Below are 16,541 nucleotides of genomic sequence, written 5' to 3'. Positions count from 1 at the left end.
CAGGCAGGAACTGCTCCCCAGGCAGAGTGGCTCTGGGACCCTAAACCTGTGGTGCTGCTGAGCACCCACAGCTCTCATGCAAGGGGCTCCACATGTCACTGGTTTGGTGCTCCTGTATCCCAGCCAGAGAGCACGTCCGAGGGGAGGCCTGGACTCCCTGGGATAGGGAGTAGGCTGCGGCAAGGGAAGGGAACTGCGTGTCCAAACCAGCTGAAGGTCTTTGTCCCTGACCACACAGCTCTCAAAGCCTGAGAGCCCTGGGACCAAAGCTGCTGGGATGGGGAGGGAAAAGCTGAGCGAGCTGCCTGTCTCCTGGACAAGGGAGACCAGCCCAGGTGGCCAGGGAGGGCAGACAGGGGGTTAGGGAGAAGATGCTTTGATGCCTGGCTCATGACTGCTGCTGCGCCCTGCCAGGATGGACAGGCTGAGGCGGATGCTGAAGCACAGGACAACCAAGGTGTCCCCAGGGGAGGAGGACAGCAGCAGGAGGCCTGAGCTGAAGAAGGAGGGCAGCAGAGATAACCAAGACCAGGTGGTGGACATGCCTGCTGTGCTGGATAAGGAAACCCACAGGTCCCAGAACAAAGACAGAGGAGGGAGAGGAGCCCTCTCAGCAAAGCAGGGAGGTGGCTCCGGCTCTGGCTTCGGCTCCAGCTCCGGCTCCGGCTCCGGCTGGGCAGGTGGGACCCAGCACACACAGAGCACCAGGCAGGACTGCCATGCAGCTCCCCTCCCAGGGCTCCCACCCACCAGAAGTTGTGCCCTGAAAACAGGCCTGAGGAGGCGGCCCCCTGCACCATCATGGAAGGGGACCCAGCTTCCCTGGGGCAGGAGGTCAGCAAGCCCTGCCCGAGCCCCAGCCTCAGCTCCAGCTCCAGCTCCTCCCAGGGAGACCTTGACAGCTCTGTGGAGTCCGGGAGCAACTTGCCCTATGGCACCACCATGAAGGTGAGGAGATAGCCTGGGTGCCAAAAACCTGGGGACAATGGGCTCACTCAGGCCAATCAATCCATCCCTGGCATTATGCAGTTGAATCTTAGGCAGGACAAATGGCCTAAGCCATACATCTCCAGTGATCCTAGTGTCACGGGCACCGTTCCCTGCAGCAGGGCACCATGGCAGTTGGCTTTGGGGGAACCATGTTCAGTGCAGGGGCCGGCACCTGCCGAGGAAGTAGGGACAATCTGGTCTCCCTCAGTCATGGGGGCATGAGGTTGAAAATGCAGAGGAGGAGCATGGGGAGGTGGTGTGTGAGACGTGCTCTGGCACAGGGCTCTAGGCTCCAGAAGGAAGATGAAAGCATCTCTGCGCCCTCTCCCCATGCCCCTTTATATCCTCCAAGCTGCAGCATGAGTCACCCTCTCCCTTTTCCTCCCTTGTGAAGTGATTCCCTACCGGCCAGGCGAGGAGGCAGAGGAAGAGCAGGAGGGTGAAGACCTGATGCTGCTGGAGGAAGAAGCCCTCAGAGACATCATACTGCACCTCCAGGGCCAAGGAAAGGTAGGGAAGTTCCCTAGGGGAACTGGCATCCGTCCCACCCTTAACTACCACCATCCAGACTTTAGGGGTAGACATACCACATGAACCCAGGTCTCCCAAGTGGAAACACTCAGCCCACAGGCTCTGACACGTCCACCTGTGCGCGCTGGTCTGACAGCCAGCCTCCCATCACGGCTGCTGCCTCTGCTTCTCACTCTGCTTCCCCAGCACAAGACCAGTGCAAGGAAAGCAGGGCATCCAAGGGGTCTTAGTCCCACATTTGATTTGGGCAGGATCGGAAGATCCCTGCCGAACACGCTGTCTTTTCTCCTATCTTGCTCTGGGGGGATGCAGGACAAGGAGCACGGAGAGCGCTTCCTTCTTGCCATCCCCACACTCTGCAGAGCCACCAAGCAGAGGGGAGAGGACACCCTGGAGCCAGAGATCTCCAAAGTGGTCCTGCTACAGAAGATCATGGTGAGCTTGGCCAAGCACTGGGCACTGTGGGGAGTAGAGAGAGAAGGGATAGGGGCTCCCAAGGCATGGGGGCCTGTCACAGGGAGAAGGATCCATCTTCCTGTGCCTGGAGCACTGGGGGGGGTCTCCCCTGCAGGATGGGCCTGAGGCCTGTGGGGCCCTAATCTCACATGGGCCTTTGGGGCTCCCAGGGCCTGATGGAGACTGTGGCACTGGATGAAAAGCCAAACAGGATCCTGTGCTACAGCATAGCTGCCATCTGCAGCCTCAGGTACTGGTGCCCCTGCCCAGCACTTCCAGCCCTGATATTGGCTCTGGCCTTGGTCGGAGTTTCTCACCCACTCACCCAAATCACAGGCCCCCTGTGGCCATCGCACATTTTTGCAAAAGAGCATGGGCATCACTTTCTCCTGGCTGGAGAGGCATTTCCCTTCAGGGGTAGCAGGAGGGCCTTGAAGAGAGGGTAGCTGCGGGGCTCCTGCAGGAAGGCAGCAGGGTCACAGGGCAGTGGGAGAGGGGGCTCTATGGCAGCCGTTGTACTGGTGGGCTGGGAGACGTCAGCCGGTTCGTAACCACCTGTCAGCTCCTGCTTCCACTCTTGCCAACTGGTGCCGACTCCACCACCCCTGTCCAGCCCAGGGCAGTGCCCCCACCAGCCCCACAGAGCCCAGGCTCACACAGGCGCCTCTCTCCTGACAGCGAGCTGAAGCCAGCCCTGGAGCCAGCCATGGAGTCGTGCCTGCTGCAGACCACCCTGAAGATCTGCCTGACGTCCGCAACACCAAACAGCCTTTATGTCAGGGTCAGTCCTCCTCCCCCTACACAGTCCTACCTGCCATTGCCTGGCAGGTGCAGCCCCAGGCCGTATGGTACTCAGCCTTGGCTATCCTTCCCCTCCAGACCAAACAGCAGAAGCACATGGAGGACCTGGAGGCCATGCTGAGGAGCCTGATGGCCACCAAACCCAGCTTGGGCAGGCTGCAGTTCCTTTGGGAGGTGAGCACGGCGTGGAGGAGCTGGGCTCCGGGGAGGGACAGCCTCAGTGCCCTGTGAGCTGCCCAAGCTTGTCCTCGGGGATGCATCCCTGCCCTGTCAGGAGACAGACAGGTTTGTCCCGAGGGATCAGCATTGTCTGCACCAGGCCTGGAGAGCCCTTTTCAGACCCTCGGACCATGCGGCAAATCCTCCAACCTCAGCTCCAAGATAGCCTCGAGGAAAAACAAGGGCATGGGCTTGTGGGCACTGCAGGGGCAGTGGCCATTGACCTTGTTTCTCCCACAGCACCTGACGTCCTAGCTACAGTCTCCCAATGCCATGGATAGGGCAAAGGCCAGGAGGAGCAGCAACGCCCTTCTCCGCTTTGCTGTTTCCCTCCTCCCACGGTTTGAGGTAGGGGGTTCCTGGGCGCAGGGGTGCCTCCTGGGACTTTTGAGGCTGCCATGTGCTCACCCTGCTCCGGGCAGTGTCACATTTGGTGCTGGTCGTCCTGGAGCAGCAGGGCAGGCAGACCTCCAGGGAACCAGCTCGAGTCCCTTGGCTCCAGGCTGTGAGGGGAACAGAGGGCTTGAATGCTCTGGCACTACCTGTTCTGGCCTGACCTATCCTGCGGCATGGGGCAGCAGGAGGAGATGGACAGAGACACCCAGCCTGGGGAAGAGTGTGTGTGATGCAAGGTACGATGCAGACGCATTCCCTTCCCCTCTCCCCCTTGTTAGGACTCGCCCGACATGACCCAGATGGGTGACACCACGGCCCAGCTGTGTCTGTCCCTCAGCCACCCAGCAGCAGACATCAGCTGCCAGGCCAGGGAGGGCATCTACCTGCTTGCTCAAATCCTGCTGCACCACAAGGGTAAGGAAGCCCAGCCAGGGTGCAAGACCCCTATGGAAACAATCCTTCTGTCCACACACTGATCCCAGCTCGGGGATAAGAAGTTTCCCCTGCCAATGTTTGCCCACACCCAGATTAGTGTGCAAATGTACACCAGCCTTTTCACTCCAGAGCCCAGCTTGGTCACAGGCTAGGAAAATCACCATGTTCAGGGTCTGCCCTCAGAAGTGGGGAAAGGAAAGATGCCGGGAGAGACATGGAGGGAAAAAGCCCCCGCTGGGCAAGAGCAGTAGCACACACCACAAGAAAGAGCCTGGGGGTGTTGCCAGGGAAGTAATTTGGATCAGCACTTGCCTTGAGTGGGTGTGGGCATTTCTGATATTTGGCCCTGCCTAAACTAGGCAGCCAGCCCCAGAGCCCCCACAACATAAAGGACACAGGATACCTAGGGAGCTTGGATGAGCACTTACGACTCAGGATGATGAAACCCTGCCAGAGCCCTGTGCACATGGTGCCATGGGGGCAGTGTTGGCTCCACTGGGCAGACACCAAGCACTGAAGCCACAATACCAGCTCTGAGTAAGATCTTTCTGTCTGTCCTAGGGTGAAACATGCAGGAGGCAGAGGGGCTTCTCCATCTAAGCTGGGAACAGCACAGCCAGGTCCAGAGCTACATGGACCTTGCCCAAGTCGGGGAGGTAAGGATGCTCTGCCCAGCCCTGGCAAAGCTCAGGGTGTGGGGCTGTGTGTCCTTGGACTGGCTGTGTCCAGGGCTGTGGAGAAAGGCCTGCTGTTTCTCTGCAGCTCACAAGGTTCCCGATACTGCCCTGGTGAGGAGCTAGCTTGGTCACGGAGCCCAGCTCTGGGATTTGCAAACACTTTCTGTCCCCTTGGTTTCAGGTGTTTCTAAAGATCTTATCAGAGGGGCAAAGGAGACGTTTTATGCAGAGGGCACTAGTCGGGATCCTGGACATCAACATGTGTGTCAGCCGTGCTGCACTGATCCTCCTCTACGCCATGCTGGGGGAAGCCGGCCACCTGATCAGGGACAAGGTAAGCAGAGGGTTCGGCTCAGGGAGCGGGTGGAGGGCCATAGGGCCCCTCACCTATAGGCCACTTCATCCCATTGACACTTGGTGACCTGGGGAAACAAGTGTGAAAGGAAATGGAAACCCTAGCAAGTGCTTTTAAGAAAGGAGTTAATTCAGCTGTATGCTCAGGATGGCACCAGCCTGTCCCCTGCACAGATACAGCCCCTTCAGCTATGTATCTCTAGCCAGGACCTATGACAACATGTACAACTCCATCAGGAGAAGATGCCACTGCCTAAGTTAAGGGCAGGGCCCCTTCATGGCCCCTCACCACAAGTGGCCCTGAGCTATTGAGTCATAGAAGAGTAAGCCCCCCAGGCACTCGTCTAGGTCAACCCCTGCTCCAAGAAGGATCCTCCCTGTCTCAAGCAGCCTAAAAGAGTCTGTCTTAGAAGTTGTGCTTGATCCAGCTCTTAGAGACGGGGAGGAGCTGCTGTTTCCTGGTGCTGTGACACTGCTGTGGCTGCCACCTCCCAGAGGGAAACGAATCTCTCACTGGTTCTTGTTCCTTCACAGGAGGAAGAAATCCCTGCCAGGGTCATGAGGAAGCTGCTGGTCATGAAGGGCTTCAAACAGCTGCCCAGGGAGCTGCAAGGCCACAGCCTGCTGGCAAGCTCCTCCAGGACCCCCTCCCCTCTGCAGCAGCCCAACGTCCCTTCTGCAGATACCGTTCCGTCCTCTGCCCCTGCAGATCAGGGACCTGTGAAAAGAAAGATGGAGCCTCATGGCACCAACACAGACCTTCGCCCTTTGGTGTGTGGGGAGTTGTCCCCTCTGTCCCCAAGGACACCTGGCTTGGTATCAGCTCTCCACTGGGCCCCATTCCCTTCTCCTCCTGCCATTGCCAGGACCCATTTCTTCCCCCCATGCTCTACATACCAGGCAGTGAGTGTTCATTTCCCCACGGATGAACGGGGCTAGAAAACAGGTCTCCCACATCCTAAATGACTGCTGTAACCATTTAGGTATTTGACTGTGCCTCAAGCACAAGGCAGCCATACAGCTCATCACTATTAAGTCTTCTGTTTAGAAGACTTAAATTCACCAGTGTGCATATTTGATCACCCTCTGCTTTTTCTCATCTCTGATGGTGACAGCTTCAACCAACAGTGAGGCTAACAGCACCTCCTTGAGCAAATGCACCATCCAGAGCCCCCCAGGCAGCAAGACGCCCACAGAGGGAACCTCCAGCCCGGAACCAGCCACCACGCTAGGGTCATCAACTGATGTGAACACCCCTTGAATCAGTCAGAGCTAGCCTTCCCCCGGAGAGATTTCAGCATCTGCCTGGACTTGAGAAGTTACTAATGGGTGGAGACTTTGGATTATTCTTCCACCCACTTTGCCCATCAAGGTGTTGGGGGCAAGGAACTGGTATCATGAATTTCCAGTCCCTCAGTTGCGGGATCAAGGTAGTTCTTGCAGTGTGTGTGACATTTTGAAATCCCAGACCTCAGGGCTTTTGCTGGTTGCCAGTTGGGGCCAGGAAGGAATTTTTACCCCCGTTTCCCTTGAAGATCATACTGGCTGGGGGAGGGGTTTCGCCTTCCTCTGAAGCATTGGGGCACAATGAGATCACAGCAGTGTCAGTTCTCCAAACAGCAGGACTTACTACACTTGGCCAAATGATTAATCCTCATTAGGTGGAAGAGGGAGAGAGAAACAGCAAATGCGGTGTCCTATCCATCACCTTAAATTGTTGTAGAATAATAAAGTAAATTTTTCTTTCCTTTTCTAATTGTTGATTGCTTTTCTATTTAGTGGGTGTAACTAGAGCCACTGACCTACCAAGAACAAAGGAAGTTTTTGATGTTGTCGGTCTTCCTGTTTCTTTTTATGGGCAGTCTTAACAGCCTTTAGGTTGGCTTGGACTTGGTGAATGGTCTTGAGGAGCTCCAGTGTCACAGTAACCAGTCAGGAGAAAGGTGCTGTGTGTTAGAAGCAGATGAAGCCCATCAGTTACCAAAGAAAAGACAACTGGCTCCCACCGAGGCATGTTCCACACTGCTGCATGCCTGTTCAGTCAGGACTAATAGTCCTGATCACTCCAAAAGCATCTTAGTTACTGCTTTAGGATCTGATTTACTCCTTCTCATTGTCCCTCTGTTTGGGGTTGGAGGACAGTGTGCTGGTGAAAGGTGGAGGCAATCATCTAAGAAGTGGTCATCTTTAGCTAAACATGGGGTGTGTGCTGGGACCAATTATAAGAACTAATATTGTGAAAACTATGTCATCAAAGACATGCAGAGCAGAAGGGAGGCTGTAGCCTCTGCAGGTGAGTGCTGGGCTCAGGGTGGGAAGGGGGCAATCTTTGTGAATCAGTCTCTGTGACAGGGCACTAGGGTGTACCTGGCCCATTAAGAGGAGAAGCTGCCCTAGAAGCACCTTCCAGATGAGGGGTGGGGGAGGCACTTTCTGGTGGTGTTTCTGCGCTGGCCGCCTGGCACAGAGCTGACCGTCAGGACTCTACAGTCGTGCCAAGCCTGCCCCGTGAGCCTGTATGGGGCCCCACCCCCACGCAGGACCAGACTTCAGTGCTGCACTTGCCAAATCAAGCCCACTGCCCAGCCCTGGCCCAAGCCAGAATCAGGTCCTGACAGAAAATGTCCATGCACCAACTGCAGAGAAGGACCTGGGCATTACCATAACCTGAATATGAGTGAACAATGTGCTCCTGTTGCCAAAAATGCCAATACCAAACCAGTGTGCATTGACAGGAGTGTCCCTTGCAAATCAAAGGGAGTCATTTTTCTGCTCTATGTGGTCCTGGTGAGGCCTCACATGGACTAGTCTCCAGCTCCGCACCCCTGCAACAGGGGCCCTTACCTCTGTTACCGGGTGCAGGGTGAAAGGGGCAGGGAGGCAAACTGCAGAGTTGTTAGCTTGCTAGTAGGGTGCAGAGTGCGTAGGCATTAAGCCTGCTTGTTAGAAAGGAGCCGTTTCTGTGCCCAGTCAGGGAAGGGGGCCTGGTACGGGAAGGTATGGGGCCAAGCAGGGAATTTAAACGGAGCTTACAGAAAAGGAAGTTTTGGCTGTGCAGTGAGAGAGGGTGCGATGTGTGGAGTTCTGCTTGCTTTCCCCAGATTCAAGAGCAAAATGATGGGTGTTTGTTTCTGTCACATTTTGCTGGCTTTGTGGGGGCCAGGAAGGAAATTGTTTCCCTTCCTGTTGCTAGAATTGTCTTTTTTTTTTTTTTTTTCATTCCTTCCCCCCACCTCCCCCAAGAAGCATTGTGTGCTAGCTGCAGTGAAGGCTGGAGGTTTTGATTGTGATGTGGCAGTGCTCCTACTGGGAGTAAAACCTAGAAGTTACTGGCTAGAAGCTTTTGCCCTTCTGCTCAGGGTCAGATGGATAGACACATTTAGGGTCAGGAAAGAATTTTACCCCTCAGTCAGATTGGTACAGAGTTGGGGGGGTGGGAGGGGTTGCTTTCCTTTTTAGCAGAGGTTGTGGCCATCTTCCTTGTATAAAGGTGCTGGAGGGTTTGCTCTGGGTTTGCAAGCCCCATCAGGGGCTCACACCATTGGGGAAAGAATTTGCAGCAGGCTGTGTACACAGATATAACAGCATAGATAACCAGTTTGGAGCTGAAGGTTGCAGTATGCATGTATGTGTTTGGACAGTGGTAAATATAAGCGGGAAGCCCGGGGAGAGGGAGAGAGGAGCTGAGGACTGCTGCCAGACGAATTGTTTCTGAGAGGGCTGCCAAGAGTTCCTGCTGATTGAACTGCTTCTAGGAGAGCTGCTGGAAATTGTGGCTTTGTGGGAGCTCTAGCAGAGAGCTCAGTAAAGTACAGCAGAGAAGAGGCACTCTAGGAGCCGAACACGGGGAAGCTTCTCTGGGTGGGGGAGCCCAGGGAAGGGGAAGTATTTGCTGACAATGTGATTTTTTTTCCAGGTACCAAGGAAAGACTGGACAGAGGAAAGAAACCCCCGTTTCTGAAGCAGTTGCACTCGAGATCCTGATGGACAACTCTTGTCTGCTGACCAGATGGCAACATTGCAACACCTATTTTGAGGCAGTGAGCACAGCTCCACTGGCTGTTCAACTGTAGCAATTACACAGTTAATTCCGTTGTTGCTGGCAGAGTGATTCTATGGAGTTCGTGCTGATTGGGAGTATATGACTGTTATAAGTTGCCTGGAAGTTAAAGTTGAAAGAAACAGAATTTAATTTTTTTTTTTTTGCTTCTCTATATTATAAGTACTAGCTTTTATTTGTTAGTGTAGATTATTATTGAGTCTTTTAGAATTCTTTTTTTTGTTATTTATGAGATTGTTAAACTTCTTAATTTCTCAGGTGCTACTGTAAATAATGAACTCTTGTAAATAGTAGGGGTGTGCAAAGTGGGCCCTATTTGATTGAATTTGGATTTGGCCTGAATCGGGGACAGTGATTCAATTCGTTGATTCGGATCACTGTCCCTGATTCAATTCGGCTGAATCCGAATCTGGAGATTTGATGCTGATTCAGAGAATCAGCGATTCGGCCACAGACACAGCTTTAAATGCTTTTTCTACATACATTGAGATACCAGCATGGCTTGTGAATGCTGCGATGCTGGGGTGGATGGAGTGCAAGGGAGGCCTCCACATGCTCAGCGGTGAACCCACCACCACATTTTTTCTGCACAGGGACATGTGGTGACACTGATACATGTGATGCATGGGCACTTCTAATTAGTATGGCTCATTAATTACAGCACCTGGCACCACATCCTGCAACATGTGTAAAAATGCCCTAAGAGCCTATGTATTATGCTTCTTTCATCAGTCATGATGAGTCTTACAGTGTGACTGTTAGGGACTGGGACACAGGCAGTTGGGGATGGTCACATCTCAAGGGCCCTAAGCAGCAGCCCAAACTGGGCTAATTACCTAGTGGGCCCCAAGTAGGCCACATCTGCCTGCAGCTTAGCCTGGCAGCCCTAACCCAGATAATGATTCCAGCTAGCCACTGCCTGGGCCTCCTGATTAGCTGTTGGGAGAACAACTTACCCATTTAGCTCTAGCTGTGGTACCAGACTAGTCAACAGTTCCTGCTGAAAAAGGTCTTCCCTGACAGGCCTCTGTGATATAGTACTCCATGTTTCCTGGTTTTAGGACCCTGCTCACTCTGTACCTGGACTCTGGTTTCTGGATTTTCTTTTGGATTTGGTAATTTGGCCTTTGACTCCTGAACTTTGACTAAGTTTGTGATTAGGACCTTGGCCCTGGATTTCTCCTGGATCTGGTAACTTGGTATCTGTTCCTTCACCCTGCATTGTTTTTCAGACTCTGTCTCTGTCTCTGGCCCTCCTCTGGTGGCCTAATCACTAGGCCACACCACCCATGACCGGGTCCATTATAGCATCTGGCAGACAGAAGTCCAGGAGCTGTTCTCCCAGTGAGACAGAAATCAAGACCAGAGCTAGAATCAGGAACTCAGGCCAGTCAGAAGTTGCAGGCTGGCCAGGAACACCTGCAGGGACTGGTGGACAGCAGTCTTAACAGCCTTTAGGTTGGCTTGAACTTGGTGAACGGTCCTGAGGATCTCCAGTGCCACAGTAACCAGTCAGGAGAAAAGTGCTGTGTGGTGGAAACAGATGAAGCCCATCAGTTAGCAAAGAAAAGACAACTGGCTCCCACTGAGGCATGTTCCACATTGCTGCATGCCTGTTCAGGCAGGACTAATAGTCCTGATAACATTTCAGCACTTATGAAAAGGGCCAGATGCTAGCTAAGGCTGTGTGAAATTTCGACAGGTGTTTCATTTTGAACCTGTTTCACTGCAGCTCGAGCTCAAAACAGCAAAATTGAAATGAAATGAAAGGCTTCAAGACAGCTTCGAAACAAAATGAGGGCACTCAAAACATTTTGAAAGTTTCAAAACGTCCACTGCTGTCCACTGCTGTCCCTGACCGAACCTTGGACCCTTGTGCAGCCACTCCTGCAGCCCCTGGCTGGAATAGGCAAAACTGGCCCTGAAGATCCCTGCTCCTCCTGGGTCAGCCAATGACAGCAGCAGGCAGGCAGATGAGTTTCCCCTCCATCCCATGCTCAGAGCTATAATTAGCAGTGTTCGTGTGCTGAGCTGCTGCTGCTGCTTCCCTTTGAACAGCAGTGCCCTCGGCAAACACTGCTGGGGCTGGGGAGGGAGGGTGGTGCGGGGAGGGAGAATGGGAGAGGAGGAAAGGTTGTGCTGAGTGTCAAAGGGAAGTGGGTGGCGCACAAGGTCAGGGAAATTGTTACCTGCTTTGGGGATTCAACTGCCTGCTTGCTGCTGCCACTGTGGCATAGTCTGCCTGCCCCAATACATGTGTATACGTGATCCGATGATCTGCACCCCACCACCACAGTACCTATTACAACCCACTTTTCAAGTGCCATATATCTTCCTATACTGCTCACCCATTCCCACCCTTCCAATTCAACTCCAGGGGAGATCCCTCCACCCATCGCCAGTGTCCTGCCATGCCTCCACTTTTTTCTCCTACAGAGGGGCTGCAGCTTTCGGTCCCCTCTGCCCCTAAGAAAAATGCATCTATTTCTTCCTTCCCCCTCAAAAAGTACAAAAACAAATTCCAAAGAGCCCTAAAAAAATAAAAAAAATAAAAGATGGTCAGCCCTTTATCGAGTCTGCAGGCCAGCCGGATCAAAATATGCTAGAAGTCTCTCACCTTCAGTGGAGGGCAGAGATGGCTTCTGAGCTGGCATTATTAATTGGGTCATATGGAATATTCCAGAGTTCTTATGCACATAATTGTATTTTGAAATCTTGGAGTGTTTTATCATACATGGTTTGTCACAGGGGAAGGCTTTGACATGTTAGTGGCTGCTTTTATCCAATAAGAGTGATTGTTCCCAGTGTGTCCCTTCTTTGTTACTATTAGCTAGTAAATAGATGCCTCATCTGAGGCAATTCTGATTCTCTTGGGTTTTGACTCAAAACAAATCAGGAGCATTACAGCCCTTCCAAGCACCATTGCTTTTCTTCTGCCAATAGGGCTAGGGAGAAGACACAGCCTGACAGGTGTGTTCCTGGAATTAATTGCAGTTAGGTTAAATGAGCAGCAATTAGAGGCACCCAGTGAAACCAGGAAAACAGATTAGTGTTATGCACATTCTTCACAAGTACTTGAAGTGGCATGAATGTCTGCAGGATTCCAGGACAAAAAGGTTTTCTCCTAGGAGAAATGCAACTTCTGTTTACAGTCTTAAGGTACAAACAGACATCTTGTTTCTCACAGGAGAAAACCTTTTGTTCTGGGATCTTACAGAGAAAGGAGTCTATTGTCCTGCTTTAAGTACCTGTAGAGTATGATACCCATACTCCCTGCCTTTCTCCCTGCTGCTTGTTAACTGTGGGCCTAGCAGATGTGCAGGCCCCCGCTGTCACTCATGGCACTTTACATAAAGCAACATGAGTTAGAGTGCCCCCCTGACCTAACAGATGTCAGTGGAGGGGAATTGAGCCTGCCTGCAGAGGAGGAGTGACTTCTCTCCCCCAGCTCCAGGGCTATCTTTAGGAAGGGAGGGGAAAGCGGGAGGGAATGAGCTGTGGACTGGGGTTTGCCCAGCCTGAGCTGGAGGGGAAGGGAGTGGAGAAGCCATGAGGCTAGGGGGCTCCAATCCACCTGCGCCCCCTCCAGCTCAGGCTGGGCACATCACATCCCCCCAGCTCACTCCTCTCTGTTCTCCATCTCTTCCTGCAGACAGCCCAGGGACAGGGCTGGGGTGCATCAGCCTAGCCCCGATCATACAACAGATTAACTCTAGGGTTAAGTTTCCTAAGGTGCTCCAAAGTCAAGTGTCATCATTTGATCCCTCATTTGATAAGCATTAATGTATCACATGATTGGCCACTTTAAAAGTGCTCTGCAGCCGTTCATATATGTCATGACATATCATATCTGTAGTGTGTTTTCACTGGGCCAGTCACATAACAAATGTAACTTCTGTCTGGGCTCTGTGGCCTTTCAAGTTAATTGCAAGTCATGCCAGGGATGGGGACAAGCCCATCATGCTGTGTGCAGTCCCTGGCCACCTAATGGCAGAGGAACTGTTTGCAGCCTTGGTGTACTGGTAAGTAAACAGCAGGTTCGCATCATCCCTGCAGCTCTCGGCCCATTGTACTGAAAACTCAATCCTCATTAAAATTCATATGTACTGGGTGTTCACATACCCTCAGCAGCCTTGATAATCTCTGCCAAAATCACTTTTGCTCTTTTTTAGAGCGTGAAAGAATTGACCGCCCAAGCTCTCACATCACCAGCTGCTACACTTTGCTGATTCAGCTCTCAGGCTGTTCTTGCTGCTTCATTTAGTGTAACACTTAACAGTAAGAGCTAAGAAACAGACTGTTTGAGTAATATAAAACAAATGGGGGCTGCCCAGCTGAGATCAAGAAACCTGAAGATGCCACTTGTCATCTGGTCCAGCCTGCCTTCCCTCAGTAGCCTCTTAGAGGTGAGGCAAGGCACTTTTCTGCCAGTGATAAAGTGCTAAATGCAGTAGACATGGAACACTTTAGCTAGAAGTTTAGAGGAAGAGGCTAACTTGGCTGTACCTACTCCTCATATTGAACCTTATCTCTGTGAGTTCTGGAGTTCCTATTAGCATAATATCCAAGCAGCTTCCAATCTTTAATACATATAATTCTGTGTATAAGAAAATGGATGCCCCTTGGGATTTATCACTTGCAGTAGCATCCATATTCTAAACTCAGAGATGATCTCCACTGGACATCGTGTGCTTCTTTCAGATTTGTCCCTCTGATAACCAGTCCCCCCACTCTGCTTGCTTTTGCTTTCTTTACTTTCATTCCTTACTCCAAAGTACTGTTTAGGAAAGGCAACAGATTGTCAGCCCTGTCCCTAGGAACCACCAGATTTAGGCACTGAGCAGATACTGCCTGGGAAGCACATTAAGTATGAGCTTCCCTGTGCCACCTCCACAAAAATCAGTATCAACCTAGAAAGACCACCACTGGTAGGGCTTTAAGAGGAGAGCATTAAGTCTGTTTCAACACAGTAACTGATTAGCATGGAGCAAGAGCTAATGTAGAGATTTGGGGGGGGTTTTGAGGACTTAAAGCATGTGATGGTTCTGTCTTTCAACAGGAGGCGGCAGCTTGGCATTGTACATGCCTGTGATGTATGGCCCTGGATTGAGAATCTAGCCTAGGAAACATTTCAGCACTTATGAAAAGGGCCAGATGCTAGCTAGGGCTGTGTGAAATTTCGACAGGTGTTTCATTTTGAAACTGTTTCACTGCAGCTCGTGCTCAAAACAGCAAAATTGAAATGAAATGAAAAGCTTCAAGACAGCTTCGAAACAAAATGAGGGCACTCAAAACATTTTGAAAGTTTCAAAACGTTTCGAGTTTCAAAGCTGGGCTTGCTTGCAGCTAAACATAAATTAAGGAGAGGGAGGGGGGAGAGGAGGGAAGGACTGCTCTGATATTGACTGTGTAGCTGGCCAGTGACTGTGATCCTTCTCTGAGGTCCCTCCCAATCCCAGTGCTCTGGGGGAGGGACGGAAAAACAGCATAAAAAGCATTGTTTGAAAAAAGCTCTCTCTGTGCCTTCACACTTAAATGTGACACAAGTTTTGCTATGAACAGTTTGAGCTGCAGTTTCCCAGAAACCCCTGCACCGATCTCCTTGGAACTTGGCAGGATTCATGGCCTTAGCAGGGGCCACCATCCCTGCAGTTTTCACCCCGCTGCACCTTAACACACACAAAGTCACACGTCGCAAGTATTGCTTGTCAGCAGTTTGAGTTGCAGTTTCCAAGAAACCCCTGTACCTATCTCCTTGAAACCTCCAGGCTTCATGGCCTCAGCAGGGGCTACCATGTCTGCTGTTTTCATACTTACAAGTGACATGAGTTTTGCTCTAAACAGTTTGAGGTACAGTTTCCCAGAAAGCCCTGCACCTATCTCCTTGAAACTTGACAGGATTAGTGGCCTTGGAAGGAGCTACCATCCCTGCTACTTTCATTCAAATCAGGAAAGAAATGACAAAGTTATAGGCATTTTCATGATTCCCCAGTATAGCCTATGGGTGAAACATTGAAACAGCAGTGAAACAGCGAAACAGTTTTAACAAAACGAAACAGAACAGTGCTTCAAAACAGTGAAATGAAACACTGTCCCTTCAAAACAGCAAAATGGAAGTCAAAACAAAATGGTGCTGTTTCGCACAGCCCTATGGGCAGATGCTCAGCCATGAAAAAATACACTTTCTGTTTATCCACCACATGGAATGTATAATTTCTTTCCCCAGTGTCACATAGCCCTTACATACAGGAGTCACAGTACACCACTGGCCAATATATAGTTTATAAATCAGTCCTTAGCCTCAGTGGCAAAATTGCTAATACAGTCCTAAACAGAATGATAGGGGGCCTTAGTGATATGGACATCAGCCCACTAGAATCTGTGCTTGGACTTGATTTCACACCGCGCTATGCAGCACCAGGGTTGGAAATATTTACTGACAAGGACCAGATCTGTTCTGGTAAATAAGGGTGAAAAGTTCAGTAGCCCATGACTAACAAAGCAAGCAAATGCATGTGTAGTAGTCTTGTGTGATTGGCCTCCCCGGCCATGCTTATTCTATAGATACTTTTAAATAGTTTAAAAGATGGGAGGCAAAGATTTCTTAGGGTGATACCCGATTAGAGACCTGATGAAGAATGTCTTGCATTTGAAAGCTTGCCAAACTTTATCCCAACTACATAGTTGGTCCAATAAAATATATCACTCTAAGAAATTATTGTCTCTCACATAATTTCTGGACCATTGTGGCTACAGCATTATTCTTACAGTAGCTCTAAAATATGGGGTGTTTAAGACACTGAATAGTATGCACTTTCCTTTCCTATCTTACCATCCTCAGGCCATATTCAGCAGTACTGGGAACAGGAGTATACTGGCAATTACACACAGGGTAAAAAGAAGTACACAATAGGGAGATTTGTTCCTGTTTATCTTAAGTGGTGGTGGAAAAGCAAATTAGTAACATAGTGTGGGTGCAGTACAGAAAACTGCTTACAGGAAAATGTAGGACATCACTTTTTCAGTACTCATCTCACTAGTTCTCATGGATTAATATTTTCCAAGCCTGTGAAGTCAGTGATAACTACAAACTTTTATTATTTATGATGAAGCACCCTATTAATGTTGTAGTGGCACCTAGAGTGCCTGTGGGAGTACTGTACAGTGACAGAGTAATGTCTCACTTTCTTCAGAGGTGTGAGGTCAAAGCTTGCTCCAGAGTCAGGCTGAAGGTTATCTGCAATCAGCTCAGTGGTGAATGGATACTATGCGACTTACTGACCACATGATTGCTTTGTGCACCATTGTTTACAGAAAGCTACATGTTAATCATGCTGGGCTGATGAGCTCATAAACTTGGGTGGACTTTACTTACAACATCCCAGTTTTCTAGGTTCTGTATGAACAGATCCAGAGACACTTTCTGCTACAAAGCGGTTATAACCTAAATAGACAAAACCAAGGCATAAAGGGATGCTGACTTGCTCCACCTCAGAAATGAGATAGGTATAGGTCAAGAGCTGGAAAGAGAACCTTGGGTCTCATGGTCCAGTGCCCAATGCACAAATAATAATCTCTAGTGCTGTACAATAGCTTTGCTGGGGAAGTATCTTTTGCTCCAT

At 50.8% G+C, this 16,541-nt stretch overlaps 1 protein-coding gene across 1 annotated transcript; it reads left to right on the top strand.

Annotated features, from left to right (window-relative positions):
• The first annotated feature begins 415 nt into the window (after window positions 1–415).
• Window positions 416–6,120, top strand: LOC149868692 (uncharacterized). The gene is made up of 11 exons (XM_090037661.1): window positions 416–626; window positions 1,385–1,500; window positions 1,834–1,956; window positions 2,148–2,227; window positions 2,656–2,758; window positions 2,857–2,952; window positions 3,672–3,807; window positions 4,393–4,484; window positions 4,687–4,839; window positions 5,394–5,634; window positions 5,975–6,120. Exons 1-11 carry the CDS (start codon window positions 416–418, stop codon window positions 6,118–6,120), a joined length of 1,497 nt encoding a protein of 498 aa, XP_089893787.1.
• The last annotated feature ends 10,421 nt before the right edge of the window (window positions 6,121–16,541 follow it).

The sequence above is a fragment of the Crocodylus siamensis genome, chromosome 3 (assembly GCF_052110815.1).
Source record: "Crocodylus siamensis isolate JL-2025a chromosome 3, ASM5211081v1, whole genome shotgun sequence".
NCBI classification, from domain to species: domain Eukaryota; kingdom Metazoa; phylum Chordata; order Crocodylia; family Crocodylidae; genus Crocodylus; species Crocodylus siamensis.
The sequence above is the reverse complement of the archived record's forward strand: the minus strand, read 5'-3'. Positions and strand labels throughout refer to the sequence as shown.